Source organism: Pituophis catenifer, unplaced genomic scaffold (assembly GCF_029215685.1).
Source record: "Pituophis catenifer annectens isolate HBS135680 unplaced genomic scaffold, rPitCat1.0.hap2 SCAF_1, whole genome shotgun sequence".
NCBI classification, from domain to species: domain Eukaryota; kingdom Metazoa; phylum Chordata; class Lepidosauria; order Squamata; family Colubridae; genus Pituophis; species Pituophis catenifer.
In genome coordinates, this window is record NW_027256881.1 from 97358139 (window position 1) to 97383211 (window position 25073).

At 39.2% G+C, this 25073-nt stretch overlaps 1 protein-coding gene across 1 annotated transcript; it reads left to right on the top strand.

The window, feature by feature from the left end:
• Window positions 1–9776, top strand: LOC139308857 (amine sulfotransferase-like). The gene is made up of 7 exons (XM_070932781.1): window positions 1–69; window positions 4435–4581; window positions 4939–5147; window positions 7355–7481; window positions 7931–8025; window positions 8916–9096; window positions 9592–9776. The coding sequence occupies exons 2-7, from the start codon at window positions 4443–4445 to the stop codon at window positions 9750–9752; spliced, it is 912 nt and encodes a 303-aa protein (XP_070788882.1). The 5' UTR covers window positions 1–69; window positions 4435–4442; the 3' UTR covers window positions 9753–9776.
• The last annotated feature ends 15297 nt before the right edge of the window (window positions 9777–25073 follow it).

Genomic DNA, 25073 nt, shown 5'->3' on the forward strand with positions numbered 1-25073 from the left:
CTTCAGTTTAAACAAAATCCCTGGAAGATTCTTTTCTTCTCTTCTTCAGCCTGCCAGTCGCTCATCAAGGTAAGTCACTTAACAGATTTTGTCACCCTCTTTCTAGGTGCACGCGGTAAATTTAGGAAATTGAGTTTGTTCAAGGAGACAGAGATTGGAGGGCAGAGGCGGAGAATTGAGCTTCATTCCACCAAAGCACCAGTGGGTGGAAGCACTGGAAGGGGAAGAGAAAGATCAACAATTTTGTCCCTTCCAGCATTTTTTTATATCGCTTTCTTCACTGGAAAAAAAGTGGATTTGTGCAGGAGGAGGGTGAGGTTAAAAACAAGGGGAAAGTTTTGGAAAGCTTGTCTGGCAGCTGCCATCTTTGCATGCAGGGAGTTCAGTTTCCCGAAGCATAGGAAGAGGTAGGGGAGGCCTGCAGTCTCTTTACTGCCAGCTAGCCCACAAGCAAGGGTTCAAAACATCAGGGCTTCTCATGGTCAACTATGTAGGTTTGTTTGGGAGCCACTTCAGAATTAGAAGGGGATGCTTAGGCTCAAATCCATCTAAGCACTTCCCTCCTGTTGGGCCGGTTTGGGCTTTGCAAAGCTTGTTGCTGCTTGTCCTGTTTGGACCCAGCTGGATGATAGGCCTCCAGCTCTCAGGGCTTCCTGCGGACAGTTTGTGCTCTACGTAATCACCCTCATGTTTATTTAATTATCATTTAATAACCCCTGAGAAAGGCAAATGTAGTCTAGTGAAATCAGGTGGTGACTCAATTTTTAGCCACAATGACTTAACCATAATTCCAAGATCAGTTGTGGTTGTATATTGAGGACTACCTGTGTACACTCTTATTATCGGCCATTTGTGCAATACTTTTACAACTTTCTTATACTGATCTGTTGGTCAGTATGAGCAGGAGTGTGTATGTATAAAATTTCTCAAATGGGATTGTCATTGGTTTTACAGAGCAAGGAGAAAGGGCTGTTTTTTTACTTACTATTTGTTTTATATGGCCACCCATCTCAAACATATGTCTCTGGCCAGCTAGTAATACTTAAAAGAGTATAGCAAAATTAATGATCATTATATAGCAGGCAAAAAAAAAAAAAATCAGCAACAATAACCAGCTGTGATAGAGACTCAAATCAGGGTCCATGACTCCACTACAAAACCGAGTTTTCAAGGATTCTCAAAAGGCCAGCAAGGTCAGGGCAAAATGATATCTGGGGGAATGATGTTCCAGAGTATCGAGATAGAAAAACCTTTCCTCTTGGGTCCTGCCACATAACAGGTCAGGATCCAAAAAACACTTCTCCTGCCAGATCTAGTAGGAGAGGGAGATATGACTAGGAAGAGATGGTCCTGCAAATATCTTAGTCCCCAAGCCGTGAATGGTTTTAAAGGTAACCATCAGTTCCTTGAATTGAAGGCAACTAGTGCAGCTTATGGAGCAGAGGTGTCACATATATGCCAAGTGACAGGCATCCATAAATCATAAATGTCTATCGAGGTTCTCAGTCATCCGGGTCATGGTTGTCCCAAAGGTGCTTTTTCAAAGGCAACCAGACATTCCTTGTTTTTCATTGAAGACGTTTCACTTCTCATCCAAGAAGCTTCCAAAAGTGAAGAAGTTTCTTGGATAAGAAGCAAAATGTCTTCAAGGCAAAATAAAGTCCAGTTGCCTTTTGAAAAAGCACCTCTGAGACAGTTATAAACCATAACTTTCACTGATGACGCTCCTGCAGCTAAAACATACTCAAATCTGGTTAACATTTAACAGCAATTCTGAAGGGATAAAAAGTATAGTTAGACTATGGGCTCTAAGTAATCTGAAGTCAAAAAGCAGATAAAGTTGAAATCAACTTGGCTGCCTGAGAAGGAAATTGTTCCAGGCCAAGATTAACAGATTAACAGAGTTGGAAGGGACCTTGTAGATAATCTAGTCCAAACCCGCCACCCCTTCAAACAGGAGATCTACACCATTTTTGACACATGGCAGTCCAATCTCTTCTTGAAATTTTCCAGTGATGAAGCTCCCATAACTTCTGAAGGCAAGCTGTTCCACTAGTTGATTGTTCTCACTTCAGAAAATTTCTCCTTATTTCCAGGTTAAAACTCTTGTTCAGTTTCTATCCATTATTCCTTGTCTGGCTTCAGGTGCTTTGGAAAAAAGGTTGACCCGTTCCTCTCTGTAGCAGCCCCTCAAATATTGGAATACTGCTATCATGTCTCTCCTGGCCCTTCTCTTCACTAACCTTGCCATGCCCAGTTCCTGCAACTGTTCATTGTAAGTTTTAGCTTCCAGTCCCTTAACCATCCTGCTTGCTCTTCTCTGCACTTGTTCTAGAGTCTCAATATCTTTTTTATAGCATAGAGACCAAAACTGGATGCAGTAGGCTTTAAAGAGTGGTATTAGTAGCTCACGTGATCTTGATTGTATCCCTCTGTTAATACAATATAGCCAACATGAAGCATTGGCTTTTTTGGCTGCCACTGCACCCTGTTGGCTCACATTTAATTGGTTGTCCACTAAGACTCCAAGTTCCCACTCACAGTTATTGCTGTTAAGCCTGGTTTTACCCAGTGTATATGTGTACTTTTGGTTTTTCTTGCCTAAGTGTTGCGACAGATGCGGCAACAGAGAAGGCTCTTTCCCACATTCTTGCATAACTCTTCTCCCAGCCTTGTGTCATTGACCCATCTCCAAGCAAACTTTGTTCCATTTTATCATGATGAATGGAAACAAAATGGTGTTTTTCCAGAAAGGCATATCCTCAAATAATAGCTGTCTAAAAATTTTGAGGTTTTAAATGATATTTCCCAACCTTAAGTCTCATTTAAGTTCCTGTACAAGCATCTTTTGGTTGAATTTTGTTACCATGTTTTGAATTTTCTGTAATTTCTGAGTCATCATTAAGGGCAGACCCATGCAAAGAACATTGCTGTATTTCTAAGGAGAGGTTGTTACAACACAGCTACCAGATAAGGCCCAATCAGACATCCCAGGGTACACATAACAGTAACAGAGTTGGAAGGGACCTTGGAGGTCATCTAGTCCAATCGCCTGCTCATGCAGGAGACCTGTACTAGGGATTTGAACCGCCGAACTGCCGACCGTTCTGATCGACAAGCTCAGTGTCCTAGCCACTGAGCCATCTAGAGAGGAATCTATACCATGCGGGGGGGGGGGGTGCTTATATCAGAACCCAAGATCTACTCAGTTCCTAGATCTGTGAGTTAATCTATAATTCCTTGATCTTGAGGAGATCCATGAAGCTGATCTATTGCAATCTTTTCAAGTATCTTTCTCAAGAACTGTGTGTCTGTGCAATAGGATTGTATTTCATCAAGTCTCTTCTCATCCAGGGATGTTCTTATTTGCTTTTCCAAGGGGTAATGCTGTAAAATTATTTTGGAAGAGTCAAATCAAACAACCCCTGGATACTATGAGAACTATTGATAAAACCTCTGATACGGAAAACGCACACAATACTGAAGACTCCCTCAATTCACTCCATAGATATACCCATGAAGCCACGATATGCAAATATTTCCCAGCATCTTTTTGAATAAGTGAGCAATTGAGTAACTTTGCATAAAATTAGGATTTACAACATTCTTATAGCTTGACAATTAACTGAATGTAGATAATTTGACCTTACCTGTAGAAAACAATTAGAGAACTTGGTGGTATCCAAACTGTTTTCAGTATCTACAGAGATGAAAATCATGTAGTTCAAAGACTATGACACTACATTGCACCATGAAATTATTCCGTGTATAAGATATTTTCCCACTCAGTTACACAATACATACTACACCCTGGCCACAGATGCTTCTTATGTAATAAGTGTCAGTCTAGCTGGCATGATGTGGCTGAAGAATTTTATAAGTGGGCCTGTTACTAAAACAAGGAAAGGTAGTATTTAGCTTAAGGTGCTGTCAAGAATGTCCAGGCAAAATCCAGAGGTAGAAAGTTAATCATTAGCATGTTAGCTAACTAAAAGCTTATTTTGAGATGGATTTAGCAACATATGTTAAATATTGAAAAGTCACTCAACCCAATTTTTAAATGCAATGGTAAAGTTTGACCACACAGAATAAAACTGCTCAATTTTTTAAATTATACTTATAGAGTGCCCATTTATGCATAGAATGGAAACTATATTTTGATTAAATTGTAGTCCAGCTATGAACAATTAAGATTTGAATTTCATACTTGGTAAATCCATAATTCTTCACAGATTGCTTGTGGGAATGTAAGGACTCCAGACTTATTCCCCGCTTGACTCTGCCCCAGGCTCTGCCTCTTCTACAGAAACTGATCTAATAATATATTTTGTTTTTCTTTGTTTCCAGGAAGTATGCTTTTTAAAAAAAGAATTAATACATGATTGACCATAAACGTGGGAACAATTGTCAATTGCTCTATTATTATATCAACAGGTCAAATAATGGAACCAGTAAATAAGTTCCTGTATAAACACAAAGGATGCTATTTTGTAGAAGGGGTGTCACCTGAAAGTATAGATTCACTGGAAAGTTTTGAAATCCGAGATGATGATATATTTATAATCACATATCCTAAATCTGGTAAGTTTAAAGATGTCTTCTGAGGAAGAGTTAAGCCTGTATCCGGTTTTAATATTTTGGTTGCTGCAACTTTGCTATGCTGTAACCAGATTTTTAACATTTGGCATTTTTTAGAACTTGTAAGAAATGTAGAAAATAAAGCTGCTAAATCTGCATTTTGACCATTTTTATTTTATTTTACTTTTCAGAGCTAACTTTCTCTCATACATCTATGAAATATTTGAGAAGAAGCAACTGTTTTTATGTTTCTCTGAAATGTTTACTATCCTTTCTGATAGGAAAGTATGCTTTGCATAATTTCAGCATTGTCCAAATAATAATCACTCTGCATGAATTAATTTAGTTGTTTACTTCCAGGCACAATATGGACTCAAAATATTGTGAGCTTGATTCTTCATGAAGGTCATCGAGATGGAACTGAAAATATTACCCTGATTGACAGAGCTCCATGGCTGGAATGTAATATTTCCCACATAGATTTTCCCAATCGCCCATCACCTCGTCTCTTTACTTCCCATCTGCCTTACTATTTGGTACCCAAAGGATTACAAAATAAAAGAGCAAAGGTAGGACCTATTTTGCTACACTGTATGTATCCTGAGATGTACTGGGGAGCTGTCTAAATCTGAATGTTTTATTGACAAACAGGCAAGGGCAAAGACACAGATACTACATTATTCCATTGTGTTTGGTGTGTGCTAACAAGGTTTGAAGTACAAGAGAAAATACCTCAAACAAAACAGGGAACCCAGAATGTCCTACCTGGCGGAAACAGGCTAAGAAGCAAACTAAAGATCCATATAGAGAGAGATCTTTAATCTTACCTTTTCCAAAATGACACTTCCAGATGGATTGTAACTTTTATGCTGCATGGCTAGCTCTGGAGGGTACCAATTTGAGGAATGTTACCTTTTGTTTTCAAATCCGAACTTTTACTCTCTGACACTCATACTGTAGTCACATCTCAGATAGACTACCATAACATCTTTACACGGGGATTCCTTTAAAGACATTCAGAAGATTCAACTGGTACAAAATGCAACAGCATGGGCAGTTGTGTATGATCCAAGAATTGCGCACATTACACCTGTTTTATGAACTGTTACCAGTTTGGCTACCAGCTTGCTTCTGGATCCAATTCAAGATGCTGGTTGGAACCTTTGAAGTCCTCCATGAGTTGGGAACAGGTTATTTGAAGGCCCTCTGATCCCCAGTTACATCAACCCATCCCATCAAATCCAGCAGATGAAACATGGGGGTTTTTAGGGGGGGGGGTGTCTTGTCACCTAGAGTTTTGTAGCACAGGACCTACAAGGAAAGCTTTTTCTAATGTGGCCCCTGTCCAATGGAACATCATTCCTGCCAAGGTGAGTCTGGCCCCAACCCTGATGGCGTTCTGGAAGATCCTGAAAACATGGTTTTTTTGCCAATAAACTTTGAGATCCCATGACAGAATGGAGCCTGTTAGATGACTGTACTATTACTACTATTTACTTTATTCATTAAACATGAAACTCAGTCAACTGAACATTCAAAAATGCATTACAAATGCCATTGACTGGTGCTAATGGTTGATACGGTTTGCTGCCAGTGTCCTAGGTATCAACCAAGTATCTTCTTAAAATATACAATGTTCCAAGTAGCACATTTTTTTGCAGGTCCGCTGGTGTTATTGCAGGAATCTGCAGTTTATTGATGTGTTTTGTAAAATTCCTGGCCACAGTACCAAGTGCCCCGATGACAATGGGTATCACTGTTGCATGTTTTATCCATAACTGTGTAGTTTCAATGGCTAGGTTGCGATATTTCATGATTTTTTCCAGTTCTTTTTCTTTGACTCTGATGTCTCCTGGTACAGCGATATCAATAAATTGTATGCTTGACAACTATGATATCTGGCGTGTTGTGTTCCAAATGACGATCTGTCTGTATTCGAAAGTCCCACAATATCTTCACCGTCTCAGTTTCGAGAACTTTTTCCACTTAATGGTCCCATGATACAGATAGGGCGTATTTCGGATACAGATAGGGCGTATTTTTTACATAATGACCAGTGGATTAATTTAGGAACTCGATCATGTCTAGCTTTGTAATCAGTTTGCGTGATTTTGCTGCACTCACATATTAAGTGTCAAACAGTTTCAACTTTGTCATTGCAAAGTTGGCAGTTTGCATTGTCAGTGGATTTTTGTATCTTTGCTTTAATGGCATTCATTTGTAGTGCTTGTTCTTGAGCAGCAAGTATTAAAATTTCCATTTCTTTCTTGATGGTTATTATTATTACATTATCATCATAATTATTATTATTACTATTATTATTATCCCATCTTGCCACAAGGCAAATGCTGAAGGTAGGAAAAGGAGAAAGAGAGAAGGGGGAAAACGTCTCCACAATGTTCCTGTAGCCTTCAGGGGGAAGATATTGGGAGGTCGATGCATGCTGTCCTCTCCCATCTGCCCCCTTGTCTGCCATTTATTTAATTGTGTTCATCACCAAGTGTCACTGTGAGATGGGCATCTACACAAACAGCTAGCTGATGATAGATAAATAGAGAGAGATTTCATTCATGGACAGTTAACATATTGTGAAATAAAGTAGAAATGGAGTTCTGACCTCCAGAAGGTCCCCTAAGGTCTACCAAGCTTCAAGGAAGACTTTCATCCATCCCACTTTCTTCCTGGGGTATGAAGCTGAAAGCCATCCTTGCATTCACTCCAGTTGGAGGATCTGACAATAACATTTTGACTAGATATGATCATTTTTCTCCTACAGATTATTTATGTGCTTAGAAATCCAAAGGATGTCTTGGTTTCTACCTATCATTTTACCAAAATTACACCTGTAAGGGAAACACCAAAAGATTTTGATACATTCTTGGAGTGGTTTTTGTCTGGCAAAGGTAAGAAGACCTTGATCATGACATGTTTTGTCAATTTTTGTCTTGGATAAGAGATTATGAATACATTTCAATCCACTTCCTACAAAAGCAAACAACCCACCCTGTCCCTTAACATAAGTATAATGATTTTATTTATGCAATAATTTGTGTAAACCTTTATGAAAATGGTTTATAATGGGACGAATGGGTAGAGATGAATGAAGGATTCCTAGGACAACTCATGATGTAAAAGGGGGCGGGAGAGGCAAGAGAAGGCAGCTTATTAAGGGAGAGTGAGAAGAAAATACGAGGATCCATTTAATAAGGAGGAGAAAAACTGAGAGAGGTAAATTGTTTGGTGGCTTAAAATCAGGGTGTGATTGTGTTGGGCATGAATGGACAGAATCTAAATTTAATAAAAGTTAATATATTCATTTGAAAAGTAGTGAGTTTCATTTCTCTCCTATCAGTGCCTAGTAATTTGTGGCTTGACCATGTAGAAGGCTGGTACGCTCATAAGGGTGATTTCAATATTCTCTTCCTTTCCTATGAAGAAATGAAAAAGGTAAGATGTGTAAATGTGTAGTGCAATATGAACAACCTTGAAGCACAGGAGGCTTTAGAAAGGGAGGAATGTGTAGAATATCTTACTCAGGAAAGGAGCAGACAGGTAATTACAGAACCACTCTTAGTTATCTCTGTGAACTCCTGAAGGACGTGAAATTTCTGAAAAAAAGTAAATGTCACCTCTTCCAAAGAAAGGTGGCAGATCCAGGAAACTAGTCTGTTGTCACCTTGACATCAGATTAATGAACAATATGCACTTGTCCAGGTATGCTAGAATTCAAAGAGCCAGCATGTATCTGTTGGAAACCAATGTTGCAAAAAAAAAAAAAAAAAGTTGATCTTACTCTTTGATAAAAGTTACTGACTGGTAAGGGAATCCAATATGGGAATCTGCACCTATAATTCAGCAAAATATTAGCCAAAGTGTCTCATAATATTCTACTGTTTTGGCTCAAAAGAGATTGACTCAACTCAACTGCATTTTTAAGAGAAGTCAAGGCATTTATTTAGCCTAGCTATAGAATTGGCCAGCCTCTGATGCTGCCAAGATTGTTAAGAATGTAAGGGCCTGAATCTTAAGAAAATTGTTCATATACAGTAAATATACTGAGATCCAAGATTATTTCTCAGCGACTTGCCTCTTACTTTAGCAGCATTCCTAAGGAAGCACTTCTGTGTTTAATCCATTGATATTGCTTCCTATGTGCATGTAGAGTTTTCATTAAAAAAAAACAAACCCACAAATGACTTTATCAGGGTAATTTTTTTCAGTAAGAAAAGAAAGAATTAAAGACTGTGGGAGTGAGTGATAGCAGTATATGTGAGATACCTTTCAGTGTTTTCTCCATTGTTGTGGATGACCTAATATAAAGCTGTATCGAATTGCAGGATCTGAGAAGTTCTGTACTGAAAATATGCAACTTCCTAGGAAGAGAACTAAGTGGAAAGGAGGTGGATGATGTGGTAGATAAAGCTACATTTGATAACATGAAAGTGGATTCTAGAGCAAACTACACATTCATGCCTCCTGACATTGTAGATTGCAGAAAAGGAGACTTTCTTCGCAAAGGTAAATCAATAGTAATTCATACTCTGGTTTTAACTTACCAGGGTTCATTTTAAACCAGGATTACTGCCTTCATTTGAAAGACACCTCCTTAAGTGATATAAATGTATCCCAACAACCCCTCTATCTGCTGCTGTCCATAATGTTGTGCTAGTCTCATCACCAGCCTACATCTAAGGCAGCCATAGGTCTTTCTTAGCTATACCAATGTTAAGTAGTGTTCTTGTCACTCTGGCAGATTTTTGGCATGGATATAATCTGACTGTTGCCTGCAGAGTCTAATGATCCTTTGGGAATGGGATTGTTCTAGCTCACACTGGCCACTTTAGGATGAGGGAGACATAAACTCTTCACTCTCTACCCTGGACACTGTCCTCCTCCAGTGTCAGAACTGCTTCCTTTAAAAAGCCTGCAGGATTAAAGGATGATATAAATAGCCTCTGGTTTAATTCAGTAAACCAGTTAAAACCGTTGACATTTTTATCCATTGTTTCCCAGGCACTATTGGGGACTGGAAGAACCTCATGACTGTTGCCCAGAATGAAAGATTTAACCGTGTCTTTAAGGAGAGAGTGGAAAAGCTGCCCTTCAAGTTCTGCTGGGATATTCAGGAGGATCCTGAGCCTATTTCCAGCTCAGTGGAGGAAAATAATGTGTGATATACACTTTGAAATTGAATTGAATCAGAGATGACCTTCCAAGAATGGTCTTTCTATAACCTTGTAATGTTTGATTCTCAACTTTAAGTAGATGATCGAACAAGGCATCATTAAATTCTCTGCTATTAATAAAATAGGAACTGTACTTCTCTTTGAAATTCTTATTATCGTTTGTATTTTTTTATTCTAGAAATGAGGGAAAACAGACAAGAGTTCAAGCGTTTGATGTCCAGCTAAGTTCAAACATACTTAGCATGTATTACAATTTGCCTAGTCCCACTATGGGTTTTCTTATGCAGCTCAGGGTTTTTCTTCATTGCCTTGAGCCAGAAGTAGAACTATACCAGTGTAGGAAGAAACATCCTTCTGGGTTCTGCTCCAAGTGGGGAAAAAGACACTGGAAACATGGAGACTGCTTGGAAAGATGGTTTAATGGTGGACAGGATCACATGGCTTGAGTTCCTGAACAGAAAAGGGCAGATACAGTAAATCCTCGGGTTTTTATGCTCTCTCTGGCTTTGCATTTCCTGGGGCCCCGAAACAGTATTCTGATTGGTTGTTAGACTCCCAGGGGTGGGGGTCTTAGCTAGCCTTGCTGGCTGATGGTCACGTGCTTCCCAGGTCACATGCTTCCCAGGTCACATGTGGTGAGTTTCTGCTGCTATTGTGTAGAGGACTAATCCTATCTTTGTTGGATCTTTGGCAATTCCTACTATGGCTCTGCCTGAAGGAGGTAGATCTTTGTTATGTAGAATAGACTGGACCAGGCCTTAATGGCCCATTGACAAAGGGTGGGGGCAGGAAGATGGGAGCTGCTTCAAAACATGCTTATCCATTTCTCATCCAGGGAAATATAATATTCTGCCTTTTTTAATATTTCCTAAAAATATTTCATTCCTCTAGGAAAGGGGTGGGTGCTAACTTCCTACACCAGTATAAATTAAGTTTTTCTAGAGGCCTGCTTTGCCTTGACCATCTGGATCATAACACACTGAAGGGGTGATGGATAGTTCTTGAACAAGCAGAATTTGAATTAATTAATCACTCCATTTGTACTGGACAAACATCTTTGCAATACATGATTGAGCTAATTGTTTCTACACTAATAGACCATCTTAGCGTGTAGAAAATTCAGCCATATGGCAAGCTACCCCTTCGAGCAACATCTGACAGTGCAAGAGCAGATCTTGTAATGCCAGAAGGGGAAGTGGTGCCAACTGGAGGGCAGGCGACAATACCTTTAAACATAGGAATCACAGTTCCCCATGGTATTTATGGGTGCATTGCTCTTAGATCTCGTTTAGCCCTTAAAGGAATATAAGTGTTAGGAGGGTGGTAGGTGCTAATTATCAAGGAGCAGTAAAGATCCCGTTGCACAATATTAGTATATGCAGGATGTAGTCCTTCCAGGAGGACACTGTAGAGCTCAGCTAATTTGTGATTCTTCATCACTAAAATTACAACATGGTTTATAACAGGGGTCTCCAACCTCTGGTCCGTGGACCGGCACTGGGTTGTGGCATGCCAGCAACTGAGCCGCAAAAACTAATGAAGCCCCATCCGCAGGATGCAGGCGGCACAAGAAAAACCTCTCTCCATGGAACAGATCCCTGGTGCTCAAAGGTTGGCGGCCGCTGGATTATAACATCCAAAATCAGTCTGAAGAAATAATTTTATCAAAATTCCAACAACAGGCTTTGTTGCGTTTGGTTAGCAGAGGCTTTGAGTTGCCCCACATGTTGGTGGTATCTAACAATGTAATTTGCAGAATCATTAGTAAACACTTTGGAATCGGAGGCTGCTGTATTATTTTCAACCGCACACAGACGTTTGACCTGCTGGATTTCACAGCTGCCTGTAAATGACAAGCCTAGGACTCAGCATGTGTGCAGCATCATTTTAAAAAGACCCGGATATGAATTCTGATATGTCTGGATCTGCCCTGGGCATGCCTGGCACAAACATGAACCATAGCTTTGCATGTATCCATAAGCCTAACGGTGCTTGTCCGAACATTAGCAGTTCCTGCTTGTGCTTGGAAGGGGCGGAGTAAAATTTTATAAAGAAGTGGGGAGGGGGGGAGAGAGAATGAAGAAAGCAAAGAAAAATCTTGCGTGGGTTGTTTGGAGAGCTGAACGGAGAAACTGCCAGAACACATGTAGCAAACAGCCGTGGCAAAAACTGGATCATAGAAGGAAAAAACTTTCTAAAGTTTTGTTGTTGTTGCGCTCCCCCCACCCTTCAGTTTGAGCTAAATCCCTAGAAGATTCTTTTCTTCTCCTCTTCAGCCTGCCAGTCGCTCATCAAGGTAAATCACTTAACAGATTTTGTCACCCTCTTTCTAGGTGCACGCGGTAAATTTAGGAAATTGAGGTTGTTCAAAGAGACGGAGATTGGAGGACAGAGGCGGAGAATTGAGCTTCATTCCATCAAAGCACCGGTGGGTGGAAGCACTGGAAGGGGAAGAGAAAGATCAACAAGTTTGTCCCTTCCAGCATTTTTATATCGCTTTCTTCACCGGAAAAAAAGTGGGTTTGTGCAGGAGGAGGGTGAGGTTAAAAACAAGGGGAAAGTTTTGGAAAGCTTGTCTGGCAGCTGTCATCTTTGCACGCAGGGAGTTCAGTTTCCCGAAGCATAGGAAGAGGTAGGGGAGGCCTGCAGTCTCTTTACTGCCAGCTAGCCCACAAGCAAGGGTTCAAAACATCAGGGCTTCTCACAGCCAATTATGTAGGTTTGTTTGGGAGCCTCTTCAGAATCAGAAGGGGATGCTTAGGCTCAAATCCAGCTAAGCACTTCCCTCCTGTTGGGCCGGTTTGGGCTTTGCAAAGCTTGTTGCTGCTTGTCCTGTTTGGACCCAGCTGGGTGATAGGCCTCCAGCTCTCAGGGCTTCCTGCGGACAGTTTGTGCTCTACGTAATCACCCTCATGTTTATTTAATGATTATTATTTAATAACCCTTGAGAAAGGCAAATGTAGTCGAGTGAAATCAGGTGGTGACTCAATTTTTAGCCACAATGACTTAACCATAATTCCCATCTCAGTTGTGGTTGTATATTGAGGACTACCTGTATACACTCCTATTATCGGCCATTTGTGCAATACTTTTACAACTTTCTTATACTGATCTGTGGGTTAGTATGAGCAGGAGTGTGTATGTATAAAATTTCTCAAATGGGATTATCATTGGTTTTACAGAGCAAGGAGAAAGTTTTTTTACTTACTATTTGTTTTATATGGCCACCCATCTCAAACATATGTCTCTGGCCAGCTAGCAATACTTAAAAACAAGTTTAAAAGAGTATAACAATTTTTTTAAAAATTATTATTATTATTATTATTATTATTATTATTATTATTATTATTATTTAATCTTTAGTGAGATTCACAGCCTTTGAGGCTGGTTAATACCTCAGCAGTTTGAGTCCTAACCAAGGATCTAGGAACTGTTAAGGTATTGTCGGAGGATGTAAGCTGTTCCAAGTAAGGTGGTTTTTTGTAGAATCAAAATGTTCAAGTCTGGCAAATTTAGAATTTCTAAATAGTGGGGTAGCCCTTTGGGTATTGCTCCAAGGGCTCCAATTACAATCGGGACAACACACGATTTCTTTTTCCACAGTCGCTCAACTTCAATTTGCAAGTCCCGGTACTTTGTGATTTTTTTCTTGCTGCTTATCTTCAATCCATGCATCACCAGGTATTGCAATGTCAATGAACCATACTTTTTTCTTTTCAACTATTGTTATGTCAGGTGTGTTGTGGACCAAGTGCCTGTCAGTCTGAATCCTAAAGTCCCACAAGATCTTAAGTTTCTCATTCTCTAAAACTTTCTCAACCTGATGTTCCCAGTGGTTTTTGCTGTACTCAAATCCAAACTTCTGGCACAATTTCCAGTGAATTATCTTAGGAACACGGTCATGGCGTTGTAGGTAGTCAGTTTGAAATTTTGCTGCATCCACTGATCAGGTGATCAACTGTCTCATCTTTCTCATTGCAGAGGTGGCATTGGTGCTGTTGGTGGTAACATGTTGAATTTTTGCCTTCATGCAGTTTGTGGCTAGGGCTTGTTCTTGAGCTGCCAAAATAAAGCTTTCTGTTTCTTTTTTCAGTACTCCTGATCTTAGCCAGTTCCAAGTTAGTTTCCGGTCAGCTTTGCCTTCAATACTTTTCAAGTATTGGCCATTCAGAGCTTTGCTTTTCCAATTTTCAGCTCACTGCTCAATTACTTCTTTCTTATATTCTGCTTTTGTTTTAGTTGTCTTTAAAAAGCCTCCTTTATTTACTTCCTTAATCATTGGTTCTTCACTTTTCTGGATGTAATCATTCAAGCTGCATTTTTCTTCTTCCACAGTCTGCTTTACTTGTAGGAGTCCTCGACCACCCTCTGCTCTTGGTAAATATAATCAGTCAACATCACTTTTAGGGTGCAAGGCATGATTCATTGTCATAAGCTTCCTTGTTTTTCTGTCCAAATTGTCTAACTCCATCTGGGTCCAGTCAATTATTCCTGCAGAGTATCTAATCACAGGTATAGCCCAGGTATTTATGGCTTTTATGATGTTTCCTCCACTCAATTTGGACATTAATATCTTACAAATTCACCGAATGTACTTGGATGAAGTTAATTCCTTGACTTTATTATGCATTAAATCAGAGGTTTCTAAAATCCCCAAGTACTTGTAGCCTTCTTCTGATTTTACTGCCTTTATCATTTCTTCATTCTCTAGTTCTATTCCATCCTCTTCTATGATCTTGCCTGATTTGGTTGCTATTGTTGCACATTTTTCAGTTCCAAACTGCATACCGATGTCTTGGCTGAATTCTTTTGTGTTTTCAATTAATAAATTCAGTTCAGCTTTTGTTTTACCAAACAGCTTCAAATCATCCATGTACATCAAGTGCGAGATTTTCAGTCCTTTCTTTGCAAGTTCGTATCCACAGTTCATCTTCTTCAAAATGATTGTCAGTGGTAGCATTGAGAGAATAAAAAGTAGGGGTGAAAGGGAATTGCCCTGGAAAATAATAATAATAATAATAATAATAATAATAATAATAATAATAATAATAATTATTATTATTATTCACATTTCTATGCTGCCCACTCTCCGAGGACTCTGGGCGGCTTACACCAAAGACAGTATACTAAATAGCATATTGCTCCCAACAATCTGGGTCCTCATTTTACCCACCTCAGAAGGATGGAAGGCTGAGTCAACCTTGAGCCGGTGAGATTTGATCCGCTGATCTGCTGAACTAGCAGTCAGCTGAAGTAGGTGCAGTACTGCACTCTAACCACTGCCTGACCTCGGCTCTATATAATGATCATTATATAGCAGCCCCCCAAAAAATCAGCAACAATAAACACAGCTGTGATAGAGACTCAAATCAGGGTCCATGACCCCACTACAAAACCAAGTTTTTAAGGATTCCCAAAAGGCCAGCAAGGTCAGGGCAAAATGATATCTGGGGGAACGATGTTCCAGAGTATCGAGATAGAAAAACCTTTCCTCTTGGGTCCTGCCACATAACAGGTCAGGATCCAAAAAATGCTTCTCCTGCCAGATCTAGTAGGACAGGGAGAGATGACTAGGGAGAGATGGTCCTGCAAATAACTTAGTCCCCAAGCCGTGAATGGTTTTAAAGGTAACCATCAGTTCCTTGAATTGAAGGCAACTAGTGCAGCTTATGGAGCAGAGGTGTCACATATATGCCAAGTGACAGGCATCCATAAACCATAAATGTCTATCGAGGTTCTCAGTCATCCAGGTCATGGTTGTCCAAAGGTGTCTTTTCAAAAGGCAACCAGACATTCTTTGTTCTTCATTGAAGACGTTTCACTTCTCATCCAAGAAGCTCTTCCAAAAGTGAAAAAGTTTCTTGGATAAGAAGCGAAATGTCTTCAAGGCAAAATAAAGTCCAGTTGCCTTTTGAAAAAGCACCTTTAGACAGTTATAAACCATAACTTTCACTGATGATGCTCCTGCAGCTAAAACATACTTAAATCTGGTTGACATTTAACAGCAATTCTGAAGGGATAAAAAGTATAGTTAGACTATGGGCTCTAAGTAATCTGAAGTCAAAAAGCAGATAAAGTTAAAATCAACTTGGCTGCCTAAGAAGGAAATTGTTCCAGGCCAAGATTAAGAGATTAACAGACTTGGAAGGGACCTTGTAGATAATCTAGTCCAACCCCCACCCCCACTCCCGTTCAAGCAGGAGACCCTACATCATTTCTGACAGATGGCAGTCCAGTCTCTTCTTGAAATTTTCCAGTGATGAAGCTCCCATAACTTCTAAAGGCAAGCTGTTCCGCTGATTGATTGTTCTCACTTCAGAAAATTTCTCCTTATTTCCAGGTTGAATCTCTCATTCAGTTTCTATCCATTATTCCTTGTCTGGTTTCAGATGCTTTGGAAAAAAGGTTGACCCTTTCCTCTCTGTAGCAGCCCCTCAAATATTGGAACACTGCTATCATGTCTCTCCTGGCCCTTCTCTTCACTAGACTTGCCATGCCCAGTTCCTGCAACTGTTCATTGTATGTTTTAGCCTCCAGTCCCTTAACCATCTTGCTTGCTCTTCTCTGCACTTGTTCTAGAGTCTCAACATCTTTTTTTATAGCGTAGTGACCAAAACTGGATGCAGTAGGCTTTAAAGAGTGGTATTAGTAGCTCACATGATCTTGATTGTATCCCTCTGTTAATACAATATAGCCAACATGAAGCATTGGCTTTTTTGGCTGCTGCTGCAGCGTTGGCTCATATTTAATTTATTTATTAATTATTTATTTATTTATTAATAAAACGTATATGCCGCCCTATCTCCAAAGACTCAGGGCGGCTCACAACAATAAAACAATCAGTTAAAATTATAAAATACATAATGTACATATATAAGATATATTAAAACCCCCAAACTCTAAAAACCCTCTCAGTCCAGGCTGGGCGATGTAAACAACCATGTTTTTAATTCGCGGCGGAAGGTGTGAAGGGGCCAACTGGAGCCCCAGGGGGAGTTGATTCCAGAGGGTGGGCGCGTCCACAGAGAAAGCTCTACCCCTAGGGGTCGCCAGCCGACACTGTCTAGCCGACGGAACCCAGAGCAGGACCTCCCTGTGAGAACGCACCAGGCAATGGGCAGCTGTTGCTGGCAGCGGATGGTCCGCCAAATATCCTGGGCCTAAGCCATGTAGGGCTTTATAAGTCATCACCAGCACCTTGAATTTCACCTGGAGGGCAACCGGCAACCAATGCAAGTCACGCAGGAGGGGTGTAACATGGGAGTATCGGGACTCTCCCATCACAACCCGCGTGGCCACATTCTGTACCAGTTGATTAATTGGTTGTCCACTAAGACTCCAAGTTCCCACTCACAGTTATTGCTGTTAAGCCTGGTTTTACCCAGTGTATATGTGTACTTTTGGTTTTTCTTGCCTAAGTGTTGCGACAGATGCGGCAACAGAGAAGGCTCTTTCCCACATTCTTACATAACTCTTCTCCCAGCCTTGTGTCATTGACCCATCTCCAAGCAAACTTTGTTCCATTTTATCACAATGAATGGAAACAAAAAAGGTGTTTTTCAAGAAAGGCATATCCTCAAATAATAGCTGTCTATAAATTTTAAGGTTTTAAATGATATTTCCAACCTTAAGTCTCATTTAAGTTCCTTTACAAGCATCTTTTGGTTGAGTTTTGTTACCATGTTTTGAATTTTCTGTAATTTCTGAGTCATCATTAAGGGCAGACCCATGCAAAGAACATTGCTGTATTTCTAAGGAGAGGATGTTACAACACAGCTACCAGATAAGGCCCAATCAGACATCCCAGGGAACACATAACAGTAACATAGTTGGAAGGGACCTTGGAGATCATCTAGTCCAACCCCTCACGCAGGAGACCTGTATTAGGGATTTGAACCGCCGAACTGCCGACCTTTCTGATCGACAAGCTCAGTGTCTTAGCCACTGAGCCACCTAGAGATGACTCTATATCATGGGGGGGGGAAGGCACTTATATCAGAACCCAAGATCTACTCAGTTCCTAGATCTGTGAGTTAATCTATAATTCCTTGATCTTGAGGAGATCCATGAAGCTGATCTATTGCAATCTTTTCAAGTATCTTTCTCAAGAAGTGTGTGTCTGTGCAATAGGATTGTATTTCATCAAGTCTCTTCCCAGCATCTTTTTGAATAAGTGAGCAATTGAGTAAGTTTGCATAAAATTAGGATTTACAACATTCTTAAAGCTTGACAATTAACTGAATGTAGATAATTTGACCTTACCTGCAGAAAACAATTAGAGAACTTGGTGATATCCAAACTGTTATCAGTATCTACAGAGATGAAAATCATGTAGTTCAAAGACTACATTGGACCATGAAATTATTCCTTGTATAAGATATTTCCCCACTCAGTTACACAATACATACTACACCCTTCCAAAACTCACAGCTGAGTTCTATTGTGTTTGGTGTGTGCTAACAAGGTTTGAAGTACAAGAGAAAATACCTCAAACAAAACAGGGAACTCAGAATGTCCTACCTGGCGGAAATAGGCTAAGAAGCAAACTAAAGATCCATATAGAGAGAGATCTTTAATCTTACCTTTTCCAAAATGACACCTCCAGATGGATTGTAACTTTTATGCTGCATGGCTAGCTCTGGAGGGTACCAATTTGAGGAATGTTACCTTTTGTTTTCAAATCTGAACTTTTACTCTCTGTCACTCATACTATAGTCACATCTCAGATTGACTACCATAACATCTTTACATGGGGATTCCCTTAAAGACATTCAGAAGCTTCAACTGGTACAAAATGCAATAGCATGGGCAGTTGTCTGCAATCCAAGAATTGCGCACATTACACCTGTTTTATGAACTGTTACCAGTTTGGCTACCGTCTTGCTTCTGGATCCAATTCAAGATGCTGGTTGGAACCTTTGAAGTCCTCCATGAGTTGGGAACAGGTTATTTGAAGGCCCTCTGATCCCCAGTTACATCAACCCATCCCATCAAATCCAGCAGATGAAACATGGGGGTTTTTAGGGGGGGGGTCTTGTCACCTAGAGTTTTGTAGCACAGGACCTACAAGGAAAGCTTTTTCTTTTTTTATTAAAAAAGTTTTTCGAATACAAGTTTTTCCCCCTTTTCCTCCCTTCTTCCCTAACCCCCCCTCACCACCCATCCCCCCCTGTGACTTCTTCTTCACAACAATAAACTAATTCATAATTAATTACATAATATTTTACCATGCCCTTACTCACTCCTCAAAATACTGACCCTTAGCATAGTATTCTTATAACTCCGCTTTTCTCCGCTTTTCACAATCTACCCTTTTTCTCCTCCCCCAAACTTATAAAATATTATTATTATTACAACAACATAACCTTTACTTTTATATATATTAATTTGACATTTCAAAGCAGCCTTCTCCAAATTTAACATTTATTCAGTTCTATCCAATTCTTCCACTCCCCGAAATATATAACTTAAAAATCCTTTTTCTTAAACTAATCAATCACTAAACTAACCTATTTCAACCCAGTTTCCTGCAAAATTACCATGCACTACAATTCTAAATATAATCCACTGCCCACTCTGCTAAAATATACATATGTCTATATATACATTCCATTTTATAAAAAAAAGAAAAGACAAAACTTTAAATTTATAATTCATTTAGTATCTTCTTTGATGTCTTTCCACTAGATTGTTAAATCCGTCATCCATAATAGGGTAACATAGCATCCTGGTGCAACAGTTTATTCAAAATCTTCAGTCATCTTCTGCCCCCATCAATAATGAATATCCTCATGTATATATAAAAGTAAAAACAACCACCCGAGTGACATTATAATTATATTCCATATAGTTGTAATTGTGGTTTTCATCAGGATTATAAATCCCCATCATCTTAGTGGGTAACAGCCAGATCTTCTGCATGCCCCAGCATGACTCTCTTGCCTTGTAACTCAAAATAAATATAATATATTTATCGGTAAAAGAAATCCAAAATAGATAGTTCAAATCCAACAGTGTAAGGCTCTTTCCACATCCCAAAATCACGGCATTGCAGAGATCTGCCACTTTCCTCAAGATAGTATTAAACAATAATTCGCCTCCAATATCTTTTCACATATTCATTTATTTTTTTTTTAAAATCCCTGGCTTCACTGTTGCTTGGTTTAGAAACTACTATTTCTACGAGATCTGTTTCTTTTCTTTTTCTTTTGCGGGTTGCATTTCCATCCAGATTTCCTTCCTACAAGTTGTATATCAGCTGTTCGGTTATCATTCTGCTTTGTAGATTGATCTTGTTGGTTTTGTTTTATTATCTCATATGTCTTATCCATCACTTGTATATCAACTAATTGATTTGCGCACTTGTCTGTAGGTTGATAGTTCATCACATTAGAATCAGATGACACTGCTCTCAAATTTATAGACAGTCCAGCTGGGGTATCCAAAGAGTCCAAAGACAGTTTATCTACCACAGCCTCTGTAATTTGATGTTTTCCCTTTATTTCCAACTCCTTTTGCTTGTCCTGTGTTATGCCTAAAGATGTTAAGTTTATTTTTAAAATTTTTTGATAAAATTCTTCCGCTTTTTCGACAGTATTCAGTTGGTATCTTACTCCTTGGTATCTCAATATTAAACCAACTGGGACGTCCCACCTAAATAGAATATTCCTTTTTTTTAACTCATTCACTAGAAAACCAAATTTCTTCCTCTCCATTAACATCTTGGGCGGGAGTTCCTTAAAAATCCGAATCTTTCTTCCACGAAATTGCAAAGCAGAATCATAAGAATTCTGGACAATATTATTTCTAATTTCTTTGTCTGTAAAATAAATCACCACATCTCTAGGCAATTGCCTTTGTTTTGCCAACCAGGAGTTTATTCTATAAATTCTGTCAATCCTACAAAACACTTCATCAGGTTGAACCTTTAAAATCCCAGCCAGAATTTCAGAAGATATCTTCCTTAAATCATCTCTGTCATCTTCCTGCAAACCTCTCAGTCTAATTGCATATTCTGTAAAATTGTATTGGATCATTAAAACTTCTCTTTCAATCCTCTGTTGTACATTTTCTTCAATAACAGTCTTTTGATCAGCCTCCATTTTAAGTTTGTCTTCTGAACTATTATCCTGAATGTTTGCCAAATCCTTTTTAATTTTTTGGATCTTGTCATCCAAATTCTCCTCAGTTTCTTTCATTTTAGAGTTAGTATTTGCTTCCAACTGAGTCATAAAGTCTGCTAAGCCTTTAGCTACTTTTAAAATCTTTCGATCCAAAAAGCCAAACTTAGATTTCACCAATTCACCAATTTCTTTGATTTCCAACTTAAATTTTTCAAGTTGCTGATTCACAATCTCATCCCTTCTTACAATCTCCTCAAGAAGAAATTCTATTATATTAAAGTCAGGTTTCTGAGACTGGAGAGTTAAAACTTGTTGATGTAATTTATTAATGGGGGAATCCCCCCCACTGCCTGTTTGTCTAGTTTTATAAGTCTCAGTGCCATTTTTCCACGCAGACAAAATTTACTGGAAAAGAGAGAAAAAAAAACTTTTTCCCAACCAAGATCAATATCAGATCCTCAAAGAGAAGAAAAAAAAAAAAAAAAAACCAGAAGTGAGAGTGAGATTTTGCCTCAGTTACAGCCAAAAGTATTCATTCTGCTACTTTGTAATTGAAAACGGAGGGAGTTTCCCTTTCAGCCTCTCTTCAAGCCGCAGCAGCAATCGCCATTTTTAAAAAAAACTTTTTTTTTTTCCCTTCACTTCACTTCTTAGGCAAAATAGAATAAAAAGAATACTTGCGCTTCAGGATCAGAGGTCCAACTCATATCTTCTTTAATTAATTTATTTGACAGATTTACAGGCTTGCTTTTGCCCCCTAGCTCTGCGTGTAGCAGAGATTTCCCAGAGCCCGGAGCATCGGCTGGGGATACGGGGAGTCTCTTCCGCTCCCTCCCAAAAGTAAATAAAAAACTTTTGGGATTAGGCAGAGGACTCTACCCACCCCAGCCGGCTCTATCTCCGTTTCCTAATGGAAACGGAGTTTTTTCGAGCCGCCATTCCGCTGAAAAAGGCGGCTCTTACAGGCAGTGGGTTCGACGATCCTGAAGGAGCGTCCAGCGGGGACAAGCAGCAAACCAGAAGTCCCAAGGAAAGCTTTTTCTAATGTGGCCCCTGTCCAATGGAACATCATTCCTGCCAAGGTGAGTCTGGCCCCAACCCTGATGGCGTTCTGGAAGATCCTGAAAACATGGTTTTTTTGCCAATAAACCTTGAGATCCCATGACAGAATGGAGCCTGTTAGATGACTGTACTATTACTACTATTTACTTTATTCATTAAACATGAAACTCAGTCAACTGAACATTCAAAAATGCATTACAAATGCCATTGACTGGTGCTAATGGTTGATACGGTTTGCTGCCAGTGTCCTAGGTATCAACCAAGTATCTTCTTAAAATATACAATGTTCCAAGTAGCACATTTTTTTGCAGGTCCACTGGTGTTATTGCAGGAACCTGCAATTTATTGATGTGTTTTGTAAAATTCTTGGGCATGGTACCAAGTGCTCCGATGACAATGGGTATCACTGTTGCATGTTTTATCCATAACTGTATAGTTTCAATGGCTAGGTTGCGATATTTCATGATTTTTTCCAATTCTTTTTCTTCAACTCTGATGTCTCCTGGTACAGCGATATCAATAAATTGTATGCTTGACAACTATGATATCTGGCGTGTTGTGTTCCAAATGACGATCTGTCTGTATTCGAAAGTCCTACAATATCTTCACTGTCTCAGTTTCGACAACTTTTTCCACTTAATGGTCCCATGACATTTCGGATACAGATAGGGCGTATTTTTTACATAATGACCAGTGGATTAATTTAGCAACTCGATTATGTCTAGCTTTGTAATCAGTTTGCGTGATTTTGCTGCACTCACATATTAAGTGTCAAACAGTTTCAACTTTGTCATTGCAAAGTTGGCAGTCTGCATTGTCAGTGTATTTTTGTATCTTTGCTTTCATGGCATTTGTTTGTAGTGCTTTTTCTTGAGCAGCAAATATTAAAACTTCCGTTTCTTTCTTGATGGTTATTATTATTACATCATCATCACAATTATTATTATTACTATTATTATTATCCCATCTTGCCACAAGGCAAATGCTGAAGGTAGGAAAAGGAGAAAGAGGGAAGGGGGAAAACGTCTCCACAATGTTCCTGTAGCCTTCAGGGGGAAGGTATTGGGAGGTCGATGCACGCTGTCCTCTCCTATCTGCCCCCTTGTCTGCCATTTATATAATTGTGTACATCACAAGTGTCACTGTGAGATGGGCATCTACACAAACAGCTAGCTGATGATAGATGATAGATAAATAGAGAGAGATTGCATTCATGGACAGTTAACATATTGTGAAATAAAGTAGAAATGGAGTTCTGACCTCCAGAAGGTCCCCTAAGGTCTACCAAGCTTCAAGGAAGACTTTCATCCATCCCACTTTCTTTTTGTATTTTCTAATACAAAAGAAGTTTGTATTATTTGTAGCTCAGGGTTGAACTATGGTGTCCTTGGTGCTCTCTGAGCTCGATTGTTTGCTTGCAGATGTTTCATTACCCAACTAGATAACATTATCAGTGCTGTTCAGTGTGGGGCTTCCTCCTTCTTAATATACATTGCTTATTGGTGGTAGCAGGGGTGTGGTTTTCTCTTTGGTAGCTCCTTGATTGTTTTCTGCTTGATTTTTTTGCTGGTATTAATTCCTGCTTGCATGTTTGGTGTTAATTCCTGTGTTGGTGTAGATTGTTGGAGAAGATATGTTCCAATCTTTTTAGTTCCTTCTTAGCTTTTTTAGCTGCCTCTTTTGTATGGTGTGTAAATATGATTTATCTCTACATGCTTCCTAATTTGTCTGAATGCCAAGCTTCTAGGAATTCCATAACATTTTTGGATTTAGCTCAGTATAGAGTGCTCATTGTTTCCCAGTTGAAACTTTGGTTGTGTTTATCCATATGTTGTAAGTTTAAGGAGTTTTCTTCATGTCTTCTGACTGTGGATTTTATTTCTTGGAAGATGTTGTTGATTGTGTCTAGTTGTTCCTTTTTTATTATGATAAAGGCGCCATCTACATACCAGATCTATTCTGTGGTTGTATGTATGGGTGCACTGTAAGATACGGCATTATAGTTTCTGCTATGAACCCTGACAGTGGTGATCCCATGGGTGATTCTCTCTGATTTTTTGGTATATTTGTAAATCACTAAAAGTAGGTACTGAGAAATACCTTGAGGAGGTATTTCAATCTTGGTGTTTTTGGCTAGGTCAGGTATGTTGTGTAATAGTAGTAGTAGTACTAGTAAAAGTAGCTTTTTATTGATTGGTCTTACAACAACAAAAAAACTAAAATAGATAAATAAAATAAAATAACAAATAAAATAACAAATAACAAAGTAAATAATAAAATAAAATAATAAAATAAAATAAAAGTGAAATGCAGAGTCTACTTCCAGAAAAAAGAAATACAATAATAAAATACACATGCGTTAAATATAAAGAATCAAGATTCAAATAATTGCATTGCCTTTAAACCTGACTAGGTGGCTCAGTGGCTAAGACACTGAGCTTGTCGATCAGAAAGGTCAGCAGTTCAACGGTTCGAATCCCTAGTACAGGTCTCCTGCATGAGCAAGGGTTTGGACTAGATGACCTCCAAGGTCCCTTCCAACTCTGTTACTGTTACATCGCCTTGATGTGATACCATGATCTCTTTGATCTAATGGGTTTATAATGTCTATAAACACTTTTCTTAAGGAAAGAATCACTATAATACATGCCAAATAAGACTTCTTTCCTGATGTCAATCTGGTCATCATTAACAAAACCACAACACTTGGTGGTTTTGAGTGAAGGTGAAGTGTGAAACAGGTATCCCTTCCCACCCTACTGTATCTGATGAGAAAGAAGGGAAAAAGGTAACTCCTGCCATTCTTTTTTCTCCTTTCCACTTTATGGTTTGTGCAATGTCCTTCACTATTCATCCCCTGCATGATACTGATCCAGGTTGTGTTTTATGTGGATATGGCTTTATCAAGTTAATTCTGGATTGCAAAATGGTTGTTTATGAAATGATACTGAGATTTAGGTTTGCTTTCTGATGTCAACAGTCCAGAGTTCAAACCCTTTAAAGAAACAAAGTCAGTCACCTGTGCATCCTTTCACAGTCAACAGATAAAAGCCTGCTTCTAAATTTCAGGAGTGTCATTTTCCTTCTGCTCTGTTCAGTGCTTTATTTCTGAAAGATATTAAAT